The sequence below is a fragment of the Artibeus jamaicensis genome, unplaced genomic scaffold (genome assembly GCF_021234435.1).
Source record: "Artibeus jamaicensis isolate MK-2021 breed Jamaican fruit bat unplaced genomic scaffold, CSHL_Jam_final scaffold_537, whole genome shotgun sequence".
Classification (NCBI taxonomy): Eukaryota; Metazoa; Chordata; class Mammalia; order Chiroptera; family Phyllostomidae; genus Artibeus; species Artibeus jamaicensis.
In genome coordinates, this window is record NW_026522047.1 from 19597250 (window position 1) to 19614960 (window position 17711).

Genomic DNA, 17711 nt, shown 5'->3' on the forward strand with positions numbered 1-17711 from the left:
TCACCGAAAAAGACAAAGAAAAAACAAACCATGAAGGACAACCACAGTAGGAACGAAACCTCTAGCTACGGTGAAAATCAACACCTGAAAAACATTCCCTTTTCAAGGGGAGGAATGTCCTGAATCTGTGGATCTGGACGATTAAAGTCTGTGCAAGAAATAAATGATGAGAAAATTCACACACTCATTTTGATGTAACTGCTGATGCCACAGAATGTTTTCTAAATGTAATTATGCCTATAGCTAGATAAAATCAGCTTCAAAAGGCAGATTTGAGCAAATTGGGGTTCCAGCTATTGTGATTTTTCTTTTTCTTTCAACAAGGCAAAAGCCCATGTACAGGTTAAAAATCAGGCTTCATAAAAAATGTCAGGCTTCATTTTAAATCTTGGCAAAGCAATGCCTTGGGTAGTACAAACCCAAGGTCTGGTCATTTTAGCATTGGGCCCTAGAATTGTAAACACACAGTGTTCTTGCTAAGTCCAAACAACTCACATAACCACTTTATCTAAGAAACTGCAGGAACACGGAAAACATCTTTATGGCCATTTGGGGCAATTCATTACTGTGGGCCCAGCAAAGTAATCATGTCTTCAAGTCTTTTACAGAAACTGTTGATTCTTCCCCATATTCTTGCTGCTCCTCCCACTCAAGGAAACAATTGTACTCCCGTTAATGAATGTGGCATTATTAGGAAGGATTTTCTGGGTAGAGGGAGGAATCGTCACCATATTCACAATAAAAAGACAGAAAAAAAGCAACTGCCCAAGTTCATTGCAAATTCTAATATTTAAAATATCCATGTAACACTAGCCAAAAATATATTCATTTCCTGGGATTTCTTGACCTCCTCAATCCATAGCACAATAGCCAGATGTCATTTCCTTTCTGTTGAAATGTATAAGATGCATCTAAAATTGCGGCTTTGGTCGGACAGCAGCATGCAAGCAGCAGCAATAATCGAATATTTCAGGACCAGTCTGCACCAGCAGTCCAAGCTAAATGACCTGGCTGTCACCACTCCCTGGCATGCTCTGTCTTCATCCACAGGGCACCACTCTGAGGACCTACTGAAAACAACACTGCTCCCAGAATGGCTTTGAAAGACCCAGGAAAGCACCCGCTTGCCGCAGGACACAAATGGCACTGGCAGCGTTCTCATTATGACCTACGAAGAAGGTTGGGCGCTTTAAATAACACCTTCTTCCCTGAAAGATCATGGCTCTTCATGAAAATAGAATAGCCTCCAAAAGCAGGAAGGATTAGATCGGTTTTATGTGGCAACCACAGATATAGAGAAGAAAAGCGACTTGCTCAAGGTATATAATAATTTAGGAAAAGATTTAGCAGCACTTCCACACTCCCAATTTGGAACACCCTGATTTCTCCAAGCACCCTGAACTGCTCCCATTGCCACTGGGGAAAAAGGAGGGAGCACAGTGAGGAGGGGAAAGAGTGCCAGCCTTGGCATCAGACAGGCCTCACATCCTGGTTCCCCTATTACTCTCCGTGACAGCAGCTTGGACATGTCTCTCTAAGCTGTTTTCTTATCTGTAGAAGGCAACTAATAATAGGACTATCTTGCAGGACTTTGCAAAATGCATGGCTTTACATAATGCATGGCTTTCTATAATACTTAATAAGCATTAGATGCTCAATATATGCTATTTTTTTGCTCTTCTCTCCTATTCTCCATTAAATGACTTCCAATAGAAGAACAGTGGAAGCATTTTCAGTATCTTTAGACCACAAATCAGCTTACAGAAATATATAGAGATTTCCAACCTTTCACTGAGAAATGAAAAGGCAAATGTCATTTATTTACAGAGCTACAAGCAGGTATCCCAACTATTTCTGGATTCCACTTAAAGGACACGCTTAGTGGCTTAGTGTAGCTGGAAACCAAAAACTTAAGTAGAAACTACCACCCACTCAGTCCCATGGGAAGTGCTTACAAGTGTCTACACTAAACTTGTAATGGTCACACATTATACATATTCATGAATGTCTCTGCAGTGACTACATGATGCATGGTTTTTGATCCAACCTAAGTATAGTCAGAGTACTCACTGAACTTCTAGAATAGCTAAAAAAACTTAAAATGTCCCTAAAGAAATGTTTTGATTCATTAAGTGCACTGGGAACAAAACCAGACAGATTTGGCAGTAGCTTGTTTTCCTGGTTCTCAGGCTGCCTCAGAGCGGTGCCAGCTCAGAGAGGGCTGATCCATGTCACACATTGCACACTCGAGACGCTAGCAGATCCTTGGCTCCACATGTCCCAGGATTCAGAGCGAATGCCAGGACACGCATGCTATGACAGAATCATCTTGGAGGTGCCCACGCAAACCTGAGACATGAGTAACGGGCACTGAATGGCTAAAACTACAGCTGTTTTACACCAGACAGTAATTATAATTGATCTCTTTATTTCATACAGTAACCGTTACATTTCACACACACACACACACACACACACACACACACACACACACTAGGTCTTCTTAAGATGTAACAGGGATCAGTGCCTTATAACAGAAGTATCCACTCAGTGGTACATGGGATAGTTTAAAAAACCACCAGACTTGCTTAGATCTGGTTAATAACACACACACACATACACACACACACACACACACAAACATACTTACACTCATACTCTCTTAATTTCATTATTCAACAATTATTTGTAAAACACCTTTCAGGTTCTAAATGAACCCACCATTCTGCTGTTTCAGGCACATACAGGTGCAAACAAGGTAAGATCCCTACCCACTGGCAGGGAATATAGATCGATGCTGGGAGATGTTCTTGGAGCTACAAATAGTAGGGGGACCTAAAGCCCCTCTAAAATGTCAATAAGAACACTGTGTACTTGTCTTGGAAGATTGCTGAAGTCTTGGGAAGCTACTGCCCAGGCTGCCTATACAGTGTCTCTGTAACAGAGAGCTACAAAGAGGGTTTTTATTTTTAAAATATTTGGCCTGAAAAAATAACTTATCCTGGTATGTTCTGGTACAAATTAATTGACTAGGTCAGAAAAAAATAAGCGACCTCATCAGAGGAAATAGGAATATGTTTATTAAGATATTTATAAAATTTTGCCAAGAGTAGTGGCAACTAACAAAATAATCAGTTGATAACAGAATTATCTTCTTCTGAACTTCTACTAAAAAAGACAGAATTATAGAAGCTAAAATATGTTTTTCTAATACAAGCAAAAATATTTTGGTCACATTTTCTACCTGATCCGCTTCCTCACAAAAAGATGACTTATTTGGGGTTGCCCGTCCTGTGTAGCCCCCTCTCCCATATGACTCTCATCTATAGACTCTGACGAGAGGATGGGTGGAAATGGCCATAACGGTACCTTGCTGCCGCCACTTCTGTCCCGACTGTGGCTTTGGGATCACCTAATCCATCCTGGGTCCATCATATTCCTCTGCCAGAAATACAAACACTGAGAAAATGAGTTAGACATGTGAGGTCAAATGTCCATGTTGACTCAGAACTCGAGGTGACCCTGTTGGTTTGTGTAAGATGAGGAGGAGGGACCTGTCTGGAAGAACAGCAGTGTCCCCATGAAGAGTGGGCTGAAACCAAGTGGTCATGGAAAGACTGAGAGGGCAGCCTCCATTCCTGGTGGCGTTGCAGTTCTTATGAGACCCAGCTGTATTTTATGTTCCCACTCTTTGCATTTAGTGAGGTCCGAAACTCAGAATAAGTTCCCATTACTTAAGCCAGCCGGAGTGGCCTTTTGTTCTGTGTACCCCACAAATGTACAAAGACAGATATGGATGCTAATTAAAAAATGAACTCAGAGTGATCTACTCTATCACCTTCCCTCCATTCTGATAGTCAACTTTTATTCTGAATTCATTCAAAATTATTTGTTGAGTATCTGCCGCTGAAGTACAGCAGCAGATTTTTTTAGTAAAAATCTAAAACAAATGATTGTCTCCCCTAGAGGAGCCATTTGTGATCAAGTTCACACCCTGGTCCTCATCACTACCAATCACTGCTACTTGAAGAGCTCAATTTGAAGCCTTTTATTCTCTAAACACCACCTTTGCTTTGCCAGGTTATTCCCAATCCCGACTACCTTTACCTATTACCAGAATTTATAACTCATCAATATCACCACCTTTTCACTCCTGCCTGCACCTTTGCATCTTAGCCAGCTTCAATTCTGAAGTCAATCCTCATGATTACCCTCTCTCATGACTCTCAACTCCACTGTCCCACATTCTGTTATCTTCATTTGAGATACACAAAACCCTAGTTAAATCTAAGTTTCTACCTGTTCTGTGATAGCTGCATGATCATTGTGATGAGGAAAACAAACAAAAAAAATGACTAGGTCTCATTTCATACTTCATAAACATGAACCCAAGTGGACCTTAAATGCTATCATTAATCACAGTACAACTCCCTGGTCTATTCACTCTCCCCTCTCTATTTCATATTTTCTACTTCAACCTCCAACATCTCTCCCCACAGTTTACATTCAGCTGATAGCCTTACTTTCTATCTCACTAAGAAAACAAAAGCAAGCAAGAGACCGCCAAAGCTACCCTACTGTAGCATCTGTATCCATATGCTCTGTGTGCCCTCTCGTCAGTGAAGGCGAAAACAGTCCACATCGTAACCAAAGGCCAACCCCGCTATCCACGTAACAGTTTTCATCCACTCTCATCTTAAGGTCTTTGTTCCCCTACAATTCTCCCTTCTCTGCCCTTCATTAGTGATTTTTCCCTCACCTCTTGGTCATTCTGATCAGAAACACCATTTTCCTCCATCTTCAAACAAACAAACAAAAGGAAACTATTCTCCCTGATCTCAACATCTTCAACATGCACCCATTTTCTGCGCTCTCCTGTATAACGCCTTGAAATAGTTCTTATGCATGTCTAATTTCTCTCTTCCTATTCTCTTTCCAATTGATGACTCTACCAAAATAGTAGGTGTGGAGGTCCTACTGGACTTCATATTGCTAAGTTCAATGTCAATATTCAGTCCTAATTTGATCTATAAGCAGAATTTGACACACTTGATTGATCACTCTCTCATCCTTGAAGTATGTCCGTCACTCTGTTTCCAGCTCATCTTTTGGGTTTCGTTTTGCTTTTCCTTCCTCACTTACTGCCCCTTTCTCGGTCATCTTTGCTAGTGTCTCCTCATTTCTTTGACCTCTAAATATTCCATGGCTTAGTTCTTGGAGTTTGCTAACTCCTATGGACATATCATACAGCCTCCGGGCACTAAATACTATCTATAAGCTGAGATATTCCAAAGTGACACCTGAGCTTAGTCCTCTGCCATGAATCGCAAACCCAGATACCAACTTTCTACTTGGTGTCTCCACCAGGGTGTCTGACAGACATCTCAGACTGTGCATGACTATAGTTCAACTCCTGGTCCTGAGTCCTCTCTGCTCCTCCCATAGATATCCCCATCTTGGTCAGTGGAAACTTCGTCCTCAATAACTTGGGTCAAAAGAATTTAGGTTTTGAATTTGGTTTAAAGGTATAATATTCAACAGGATTTGCTGATGAATTGATAACATTTGACTCTTCTCTTTTCTTCCAAACATTCAATAACCAACTCATCAGCAAATCCTGTTGATGATTCTACCTTTAGAAAAACCCAAAACCTAAATACTAGCCATCAGCCTAATCCAAGTCACCATCTCAGTATATCTACGTTAGAGCAGTAACTTTTGATTTCCTGCCTCAAACTTTGCCTCTCCATCTATGAAAGGTATTCTGGGGACAAAAACTCATAAAACTTGTAAGGCAACACTAAAGAGTCTATAAAAGCATAAATACAAAATGAAGTGTGAACAAGAATATTTAGAATTAGAGAAGATTGTCACCACAAGTAATAAATTCTAAAAAAGCTCATAAAAAAACACATTACACAATTTATAGAAATGATAATGTTTTCACTAAGTAACTACCAGCAATACTTCTATAATACTTTTTCTACATATGTGGCAATATATTCTTTGGTTACCTCTGCATGCAACAAAAATTTCATATTTTCCATAAAAAGACTTGAAAGATAATTCAGCATTTCTCTTATAATGGTTAGTCAATATTTTTAATATTCATAGTTGAGATGCATAAAACACATAATGTCACTTCCTTTATCCTGTAAGCCCTGGAGAAATATTGAAGAATTTTGTGGGGGGAAAGAGTGTAGGATTTACATTTTACAAAAGTCACTCTGGCATGACTTCATTTAAAGACTGAGTCAGGTTAAGCCCAGAGGAAAGGAACACGTTAGGAGAGCACATTAATAATGTAGTCTCAAAATGACTACAGAATTTCTCTCGCCGAAAATGAGGTTACTGTCTTAACAACATTCTATAGCTTATATGTTAGTCAATTTTTTAAAAACTCCATATCAAAACAGTAAAAAGTGAAGCCAGCTAAGCTAGTCTCACTTATCTTTTTTATATAAACACACCTATCTCAGAAATGTATTACCTCAGAATGATAACTAAGATCTTAATAAGAAGTGTAGGCTTACATTTTTTCAAATGATGTTTACTTGATTTATTAATTAGCATATAATGATCATTATCTGTGCCTGAAAAAAGGTTAAATTAATACAAATGGTAGTGGTTGGGGCCAACCGACTTCCACACGGTAGGACAAAAGCAATCACGGGTCCCTTGGCTACACGTAAATCACTGAGAGGAAGAAATGTCCCAGGACTTGCACATTTGCTAATGTCCTGGGCTGTCTTGTGTTCCTAGGAGGAAATTACATGCCACTCGGTAAAAGATTGAGTTACCTTCAGACCCAGTTTATGGCTGTTCCTTTTCCAAACCCTCCAATATGTATGTAAACCTCAAACCATAGGCAAACCCTGCCAGCAGTTTGTAACATCTACTCTCAGTAGCCTCTGATAGGAATTCATATCACTGGGCACACACGTATTTATCCTTCCTCTTACTTTAGGATACAAGAGAAATGGGGAGAAGGGATAGATAGAAAGGTTCATGGCTCTGGTTTGTGAGCATGAAAGGCCTGCCTGACCCCACCCCTTTCCTCACACTGACTGGGCTTAGTCCCTCTGGAGGGTCTCCAGGACGCCAGCCACCGGGAAACAAGCAAGTCAGTCTCCTCTGCAGAACGAGGTTTAGTAACAGGGCCCGTCCTGCGCTGTGCAGAGAGCGGGCGAGGGGCACCGCTGCTGGCAGGTTCTGCCTGCCACGGGGAGAATGAGTTTAATGCTGGAAGAGGATTAACAAGCTGCATGGCTACTTTTCCAGAGCAATATGCTCTCATCAGCTTTCCCTGTAACAAAATGGACATTTTAATCTCATTTGCACAATTCCTGTGTCTTATTTCTCAATTCAATCGATTCCAAACTCAGAAGGAAAAAGACAGTTAGTTATTATCAACCTGGTCCCCTAAGAGAGAGACACACAGAGAAAGAAGAGGGAGCGGCGGGGGTGGGGAGGAGAATTTCTGTTAAACTTCAAGTTCCATGAGGGCAAGGACCATAGTAAGTAGCATCTGGTTCAGGTAGAAGCTTACTAGAGCTGCTTAATAAATATGTTAATGAGGAAATGAGAGTTTCCTATTAGCCTATTGATGACACTTTTGCACTCCTTACACAAGGAAAAGTATTTTCTGCATGGTGTCTACAAATGAAACTTACTTTTGGCAGTACACTTTATTAATTTTCTATGGCCATCATAACAAATTGCCAAAACCTTGGCGCCTTCAAACAGAAACGTGTCCTCTTACAGTTTTGGAAGTGGGAAGTCAATAATCGAGGTGTAAAAATGACACACTGAGCAAAATTTTTTCTACAATGTTCCCATCAGACTACCAGAGGAAAAAAAAATAGAAAGCCAAATGATTTTAAAGACATAGAAGAAACTAATGAGTAACACAGCTGGTATTTTAATCCAGGGAGTTGAACTCCTGCGTTTTGAGCCAATAAACCATCCTGTCCTCTCAGAGGGGGTATTTCACAGATTGTCCCAAACTGGAAAGTGCAGGTAAAGTTTTCGTTCAGCAAAGCTTGGGTCTGAGGTTTAAACAGGGTCCTCAGGACTTGATTTCTTTGCATCATCTAGCTCACACTTAAGTGTTGACTTTATTCCCAAATTCCAGGCTGTGTTCGTTGGTGCCTCCCAGCTCACATCTTCATTGCTGGTTGAAGCCCTATCTCTCCACCCCATCGCTGTGGCCAGGAGAACAAGCTCTTCCCTTCGGCTATGCCTGAATCCATGCCCACCCTGGGAGCCAGGGGTTTCTGTGACAGCCTTCCCCAAGCTGCACACACTTTAAGTGGGAGGAGTGTTTCTGCCAAATCAAACCAGGGCACTGTTACCAAAGGTAAAGTTAAAGGATGCCAAGAAGCCAAAAAACTCCAAACGTCTGCTGAAGAAGCTTTTCACTACACATGGAAAACCATTTCTAGGAAGCAAAGACACTTTTTTTATTTTCTTGGAGAAGGTGATATCATTGCCTTGTACAATAAAGCTTATGTACAAATGACCTAGAGGACTCTAGCCCACTATAAACTATCTCACTAGCCTCTTAACTCTTCTCTGCCTGTGTCCCTTGTCAAGTGCAAAACATAGTGAATGCACCAAATCAAGTTTGTGCAAAGTTTGTCTGCAAGTTTAGACAAACCTCTGTCTAATCCTAAGATTTCTGTTATTCCCTAAGTTGTTCTCTGGTCTAATAACAGAGTTAATAGAAGGGAGATGGTTAAAAGAATACCCTTCCATTGTCTCTACATCCTTTATAATATTTTAATGATTTTTACTAAAGTACATAAATTTATTAAAAGTCAATGACCATGGGGGCCACTTCAGCGGAGTCAGCCATGTTACTACAGAAGCAATGAGACTCCTGTCCTTGCATCTCCGTCCTGCATCCTTCTATTTCAGAGTTCACCAGGTCAGCAGAAAAAGAAAAAACACAGGGAAGGAATGACTGTGTTCAAGACATATGTCACTCAGATATATAGTTCTATTCATTTGCTAATTTTTTTAATTCTTTTAGGTTTTTTCTGTAAGAACATAGGCAAGCAAAAAATGATTGCAGACCAGAAGTAGAAAGAAACATAACAATCTGAGCCAGGAAGGAACTAAGAGAAGCAGAGAAGCAGCTGCAAAATTCTCTGTGTGATGATCTCTGAAGACATTATCCTGAGTTCACTCCCTTCTTTAGAAGTTCCTCAGCGAGAGTCTGTTTTTATACACAGAGGAAGATTAGTGGGTTTCAGGTTCCAAAGCTTCAGAAGTCAAATTATTCTGTAATACTAAATTCAATATAATTTTCCATTTCATTTTTTTTAAATCCTGTAGTTTCCACGTCTCCTATAAATTGTTATGAAACCTGGTCTTAAATTTCCCCAAGTAACTTTGTGAGAATGAGCAAAATATACTTTTAATATTTGTTAATAGTTTATGTACGCTTAATCTCATTAAAATGTAAAATAGAAGGTTTTACAAACATTGTTGATCAAAAAACTGCTTGGTAAGTTGTCACCACTGTGAGAAAAAAATAAACGTAACAGAGTCATTTTTTCTGATAGGTTTTTCTAGTGCTTTCTAGCCATGTAGTTATTCTAAAACATTATTAAAATTCATAATGCCTTCATTTCATATTTAAAGGAAAAAGATTTATTATTTGGGGACCAAAGAACACACATACATACATCTACTCCTTTCCAAACTGTTAAGTAACAATCCAGTACTAACCCTAAATGTATTTGCTTGACATGAATATCATGAAATCTCATTGAGTTTAATTAAAATGTTTTCAAATTTAAATAAATTGAAATAAGACCTAAGTACTTTTTTGTTTCCAAGCAAATGCATAAGTAGATGAGTACTATTTATTATATGGTAACTATAAACTAATATTTAATATATGTTACAAAAACTGTTTTTTACATGTGATTTCTAATCAAGATTCACTAATTAATGGCAGCATGACAATAGAAACTGGTTAAGCAGTACTCCAAGAGAAGATTATTTCATATTTTTTCTCATTTAGTTCCATTGAGTAAAATGGAACCAAATGGCTATGTATTATATGCAAGCACAAAAAAATACTTACTAAAGATATTTGGTATTATAATTGTTACAGTGTATTTTTAAAGTTGATTTCTTTGGATCAAATTTAAGGAATGTTTGGCCTGTTCTCACATAAAATGTTCAACTTACAGAATCTGATGCACCTGAACTTGTCCGTGCAACAAGAGCAAAAGGAATGTACATGTACCGCACACACAGGACTCACTTTCCTTTCTAATCTCACAAACTTTAATCAAGTTCTGGAAGCCACTGATATCTTAGATCATGCTTCCATTTACAGTGAAGCGAATATTAAAAATATGTTTTTAAAAATCAATTCAGGTTACAGACTTCATACAGGCTTTTTGAGATAAGAGCTTTGAAAAATAAGTTTGCAATTTTAATTCACATATAAACTCTAAGATCAGCACTTCATGGCTGTCTAGTGGGACACAGGCAAAGGCTCCTAATAACATGTCTCTGACCTCAACAGAGCCTGTAGTAGGATGTGCGGGCTGACCACTGTCCTCCCTGTGCCCTTGATAAAACCTTCACTTCTTTCTTAACATCCCCATTCCCAACACCCTTGGGCTCAAGGGTGGACAATACTCTTATAGCAATTCTCTTATAGCAATCTGCTGAAGAGAACAATTCCCCAAAGGAAACTATCATTAGAACAGACTAGCCACCTTCTTTAAGACACTCTCAGAACTAGTCCTCTCTCTCTCTCTCTCTCTCTCTCTGCTGTTCATCTCAGTCTCCATAGATCCTTCACCTTTCACCCTTTTTAAAATTTTATATTGAATTTATTGGAGTGACATTTGTTCACAAAACCATACAGGTTTCAAGTGTCCAACTCAAAAAAACGTCGTCTGCACACTGCATTGTGCACCCATCATGACCCTCAAGCAAAGTTTTTCTGTCCACACTTCCTCCCCTTTGCCCACCTCCACCTCCCCTCCACCGCCTTTTCTTTCTGGCTGTCACCACACTGTTGTCTGTGTCTACGTGTTATATATATATCTATATATCTGTATAGATATATAGATATATAGATATACACAAACATACATATATGTATATATATGTATATATACATAACATATATATATGTATATTTTTTGCTTAATTCACTCATCTTCTTTCATCCTTTCTTGAATCACCTGCCCAGACCCTTCACTGTGCCCTGGGACACGTCAAATCTTTCATCAGCTAAACTGATATTCGATCTCTGTTCTCTGTATGGTTCCTGTCTTCTTGTTCTAACAATCTTATCTGCATAAGAATACAACTTTTTCAGCAGTTCTCTCAAGAAGTAACTGTTCCTTTTTGTCAACACTTCCCATACTCTATAGCTAAAGATAGAATCGGTTTCCTCCTTGATCCTTATTGACATTTCCCAACCATTTCTCTCTTCTCCTAAAAAGAAGGAGGGACTTTGTTCTCATAGCAAACTGTCTCTTCATAGTCCATGTGCTTTCGCACTTGCCCTGATCATGGTTATTTCACTTTTCTCTTTGCTCCTTGAAACGCCAATACTTCCCATGTCATCCTCAAATGCAAACCTCACTTCTAATTTCCCTGAAGCAATAAAAGCAATCCCATCACTTAATTTACCCATCAGCCTGCGTCTGTGCCCATGTCCCTGCCTTCCTCCTGGGACAGTGGATGAGCTCTCCTTGCTCCTGTCTAAGGTGCTCCTCGTCCTTGATCCAAGTGTGAGAAACGTATTTCACACTCCCCTGATTTCCCTCCTGGCTGTTCTCCTACTACCTTCTTTGCTGGGCACTTTTTTTCTTGTCCTCTGAATGTTGGGAACCCCCGGGACTTAGTCTCTGGATATTTTTTTCCTCCACCTACATTTACTTCCTAGATGATCTTATCTAAGCCTATGATTATAAATAAAATCTACATTTGTGCTGTTTAGGGTGGCTATACAATAGCCTTCACCAACTGTAGCTATTGAGCACTGAAATGTGGTCATACCAATATCTAAAATACACACTGGATTTTAGAGACTATGAAAAAAATGTAAAATATCTCATTAATTTTTGTACTGATGAAATGACAATATTTGGATTTATTAGGTTAAGTAATCTATTGCTAAAATTGATTTTACCTGTTTAATTTTTTTAATGTGGCCACTAGAAATTTTTTAATGACAACATTGGTGACTCATACTATATTTCTATTGGACAATACTGATCATTAATAACTCCAACCTTTCCTATTAGCCCACGGTTAATATATAACAGACTGGCTATTGGACATTTTCATGTGTATGTGTATGTGTATGTGTACTAGGCACCTCAAACACAATGTGCCCAAATGTCAACTCAGGGATTCGGCGCATGCGAAACTGCATCTCCCTCCCTCTCTTCCCCCTCTCAGGGGGTGACAATGCTTATCTTCCGGCTCATCAAATCTAAAGTTAAGAATCATCCTTTCCCTCACACTCCATACCTATTCTTTCAGCATGTGCTGACAATTCATCACCAAAAAATTTTAAAGAAAGTATTTTAAGAAAGTGAGCTTAGGGAACAGGAATGAATGATGGGAAAATAAAACCAGGAAGAAGGGAGACTAATGTAAGAATTTGGTGGTGAGGGTGGTTGACCCTCACTCCAGGAAACTAGTTGCTTAAATGCTTGAGGCCTTCTGAGGAGCTTTAAAGAATATAACTGAGACCTTTCTGCCCAGGTAGAGAAAGAAGGAACCATTTCCCCATTGTCTCTCATGTCCCCTTCCTGGGGAGTTCAATGGTCAGTGCTAAGCCCACTCTGTGGGTGTCCCAAGTCAGGAGGAGCCAGAGAAGCCCAGAGCTTGTGTTTATTACAGTACTGGAAACACTCTGTTGTAACTGTCCATTTATTCTCCTTCATCCAACCACATACAAATTACATATGCCAAACTGCAACTTCTTGAGGGCAAGTAGCTTTATCTTTTATCTCTACATAGCTGGCATCATAAATAAATGCTGGTTGAATAAATGCATGAACCCCACAATTTCAGTATGGCCATGACCCCCAAGATCAATCTTCAATCTTCACCTACCTGTCTCTCCTTAAGTGCTAGATCTCCATTTCCAACCTTCTAATCATCATCTTTACATACATATCTACTTAAGAGGTCTAAAACGAAACTCATTATTTTCCCTGGCCCTTCTCCATCTGACCAAAATCTGCTTCTCCCTCTGAATTCCCATCTCAATGTAATGACATCCATTTTCCAGGCTAGAAACTGAAATGTTGTTCTTTAGGCATTCTTTAATTAGATGAATTGTGGAGAGCCAGGTTAAAAACCATGGACAGATTTCTTTCCTGTAGTATTTGTCAAAGCTTTCCATGTATTAATGCTCAGTACGAGTCTTCAAGATGTGAATGTATTTTTTCAGACTCATCTAACTGAAGAGCCCTTCCGTCAAGCTGAATCACTCAGGACTGAAGACTAGGCTTGGGGAATCACTGTCGCAGCATCCATCCGCCACACTTCACGCTTCACTACTGCCCTCATTTAGGCCCCTGTCATCTCATACATGGAACACCTCTTTCCTAAAAAGCCTCCCACTGATCTACCACACCCTCTCCAGTTTGATTTTTCAGACAAACAGATGTGGCCATGCCTCATTCCGTCCCCAACCCAGGTTTAAAATCACCAGTGGGTTTCCACTAAGTTCCAGTCCTAGGCCCCTGTTATATATTATAAATTCTAGCCCCACCCATCTTCCCAACTTCCTTTCTTTCACAGCTCTCCTTTCCCAACACATCACATTCTTTTGTCTCTTGGGGTTTCATTTCATTGTCACTGCTCCAAATGGCCTCTCCTGTTTCCACCCTCTAACAAACTTCTCCTTACAACCCATTTCTAATGAGATCTCTTCCATTCCAGCACTTGGTTGGTTATGCCTCAGCGTTTCCGTAATGCTTTGCACTGACTGCTGTTACAGCCATTGTCACGTTGTACGACAAGAGACAACCTATGTTCCCACCAATACGCTCTAACTAAACCTTTGTTTCTCCAGCTCCCAGCACCTGTTCTGTGGCAGGAACTGAATGAAAAAAAAATTCAAATGAATGAATAACGAAATAAGCAATAACAAAGATAAAAATGTAGATGAATTTCAAAAAGCTATAACTAAAAATGTGTTTTAAGAGCTCATTTATTCCAGCCATTAGTCTCAGGAAAACATCATTTTGTTTAACAGACCTTCAGTTTCTATCATACCAAGTTCTTGAGAGAGAATAAGCCTTTACTACAATTTGTCTTAAAGGGGAATCCTGTAATTCCCAAAATTATCCTTAGGGGTTTGGAGGACCATGCTCACACAGTTTGTCTACTCTACCTACCCTGCTCAACAACAGAATCCAAAGCCATATGCCTTCGACTGCACTACTAACAGTGAACTAACCGGTCTCTGAGGACTTGTACTAGAAGGAATGTCAATCACCCTGCCAGAGGAGTAGCTAGCCAGTTTTGTTCATCTAAGCTCCTCTTCCCCATTAGGGTGCTCTCTTCTCAATTTTGGGTGGCCCCCGAGTTAGCAGCTCTTTCAATCAAGCCTCCTTACCTTTCATTGCTAAAATTTAAAGTTTGAATTTTTGCCTGAACAAGGAAATTCCATTATAAAAACACACCAGAAGCAAACAGTTTTGCCTGTTAGTTTCCTGAATTCCTTTGCTCCACCAAAAACTTACCTTTTGCAATTAGATCTATGGATCCCATGAATTTCTCTTTTACATTAAAAATGCATGGCTTCTTAAAAGAAGTGGATTGTGGGGGCTCCTCAGAATGGTCGCCTTTGGAAACATCTTTGGGAAAACAAGTATGTTTGTGTGCTGTCTGAAGTTCTTGGACCACATCAAGTGTTTCCTTCTTCTTTATCTCCAAAGGTATGAATATGCCAGATTTTGGTTTTTGGTGTTTATTTCTGAAAACATTTATAGAACTACCTTGAATTTTGTTCTGTGAATAAAACAAAGATAAATTTAATTAAATTTAATTCCCATATTAACTATATAACAGTATATAATAAATTTTATTACTACAGTATTAAACTTATATCCACTAAATTCATTTTGCAGAGTACCTTTCTATATAAGAAATTTATTATAAAGTGTATGACAGTATTCAAATAAAGGAGATGTTTTCTTCTGTAGTTCTCAAAAGGCACTTCACAGAGATGAGGGTTATATTCTACTTTGAAAAATATAAATTTAAAATAGTTATTTTTCCCTCAAATACAATTGTTTCCAAATACAGCTTTAAAGTCCACTTTAAAATAGAAGTTTTCAACTAGATATATAAGAATATAATTATTTTTCAATCATCTTTGAAGAATTCTAAAACGTCCATAATATGCTAACACCCCCAATACTCTTTTTTTGTTGAACCATAAATAACTGCTCATACATGGAGGTAGATTCTAAAAAAATAATAATAATTGGACATGTATTTCAGATCATTTTAATCACTTAAATGTTTATTATTTTTTACTACCTTGAGTAATATAAAAATAGTATAGTCCCAGGTCTCTGAGAAGTAGTTATCCAAACAATTATATTTATTCTAGTCTAATCATTCTCTGGCTCATAGATAGAGATATAGCTTCCTCCCTCCCTTCCCCCCCAACGACAAATACAAGTTGTTGCCAATTCAAGATGCCATTAAAAAAGTATCATGTTTTTCAAGCAGCCAAAGACAGAATATTATCCTGTTATTAAACTCTAAACATGGGTCAGGGTTCTAAGACACCTCTATCTAACTCTGAAGACTGAAGTTTTCATCCCATGTACCTACTAATTAATCAATATAATTTCAAATTGTTTTTTGGTTAGAGGAAAAAGTTAAGCAATGTCAGCAATGTTGATTACAACATTAAAACCATCTATGGCCAGTCTCCACATAGAGGACCATTCAAAAGTAACATATGTAAAAATTATAACCCCCTTCCTCCATAGTAAGGACTGAAAATATTTAAAATCTTTATTTAAAATGCACTGTTTTAAAAAGTATTCAAAAGAGAATAGGATAGTGCAGGACAAAGTACTTCATTCTAAGACCCCCTCCTTCCTCACCCGTCTCCCCAAAGACCCATTTGCCACAATAGCTGCTGCTCCCCAAATTGCCCATCTCTTCTGTAGCTGTCCTCCAAAATTCACCCTGCGCTCCCTCTCCTTTCTCTTTGTCTCCCCTGTTCCTTCCACTCCTCCTCCTCGGACCTTCCAAATCAATGCTATTCAGCAATTGTTTATTGGGCCAGGCCCAAGCTCGTTGCTGAAGATACAATATTCTAAAAAGGCAGCCAGTACCCACAGGGAGCATTCAGACTGGTGAGCAGTTCTAACTCAACGTGGAGGAAGATCAGGTAAGTGTGGCATGTAAGGGCACAGAGGAGACATCATCTCACAGTGTGTGTTCTAGAGATATTTACTTGAGATATTTAATGTAAATATCTCTGTTATAATTCATCAAAAGGACAATATTAAGAACTGTGTGTGCAAATTAAGTATATATTTATAATTAAATAATCTGTATAGCTGAAAAATCTTAATTTTAAATGCAATCTGAAATCAAATCTTGTAGCTAGGAAGGATTTCATTTTTTTCTCTATTCTATTCAAAATCTGTCAGGGTTCATGTAATCATTGGAACAATCATTGTAGTATACAAAAATAGTTATTAGTTTCCCAAAAAATATAATATTAGATAAATGCAAAGCACTAACCTCATTTATTTTCTCATAATGTTGGGCAATGAGATTTTTTGCTTCCTGAAAAAAATCTTGCTTGGTAATCTCTAATACATGACCTAAAAGAAAAAGAGAGAAACTTTTTTTAAGGTAGTTAATATACTTTCTTAATCAAAATATGGTGAAACTATGATATTAAAATTTGGGGACAGGTATGAATCTTGCTGGACATTATTAAAAATGAATCTTGTAAGTGGAACTTGTAAGTGAACACAAAGCAAGTTAATGTAATGCTCCTTCAATATAATATTTTGCTTTAAAAAACATCAGTTTACAATAGTCAGAGTGATAGATTATCCTAAATTACTAAAATTCAGGGAAATCAAAAAAAGCACACAAAATTGAAATCTCGAATAGTTCTAAACATTTTTTAAATGTTTTTATACATAAGACACAAGACATTTTTCTCAGTAATTACAGTCAAAAGGTGGCCGGGGGTTCATTCCTTATCATCGTTATGGGAATTGGAGTTTTTGCTGTCTCCCTGTCTTCACTGGAGAGTTTTGCTAAAACAATTCTACAAAACTCCTAAAGCATTAAAAGAAAACTGGAGTTTTATAAGCGATCCATCATAGTAGCATTAAGCTGAGTTTCAAGTATATATAATATATATTATATGTATAATAATATAAGAAAATGTTTTAGGCTAGTGAAATTATTTCTTTCCCCATGGAAATGTTAATATTTGCCCACACATTTTGGCTAAATTTCATACAACTAGTTCAATCTCTTCATGAACTTTATTATAACATATTTGTTATTGCTAATAATGTATTTTTATTGCTACACGGGGATTTGGTAAATTAATCCAAAGTATGAAGAGATTTTATTATTTGCAAACCTATTCATTAATCAGTTCTGGATAAAAAGAGCTATAATAGGACCAGACTCATTCAAACTAATTTAGAAAG

At 38.3% G+C, this 17711-nt stretch overlaps 1 protein-coding gene across 1 annotated transcript in view; it reads right to left on the reverse strand.

Annotated features, from left to right (window-relative positions):
* The window catches only part of IQCM (IQ motif containing M), a gene marked incomplete at its 5' end in the record, with an annotated part of 244196 nt that extends 227351 nt beyond the window's left edge, over nt 1-16845 (reverse strand). Inside the window, 2 exons of the mRNA XM_053658216.1 lie at nt 14748-15015; nt 16777-16845. Of these exons, the coding sequence (XP_053514191.1) occupies nt 14748-15015; nt 16777-16845 (337 nt within the window). The remainder of the gene's footprint in view (nt 1-14747; nt 15016-16776) is intronic.
* Nucleotides 16846-17711: the final 866 nt, after the last annotated feature.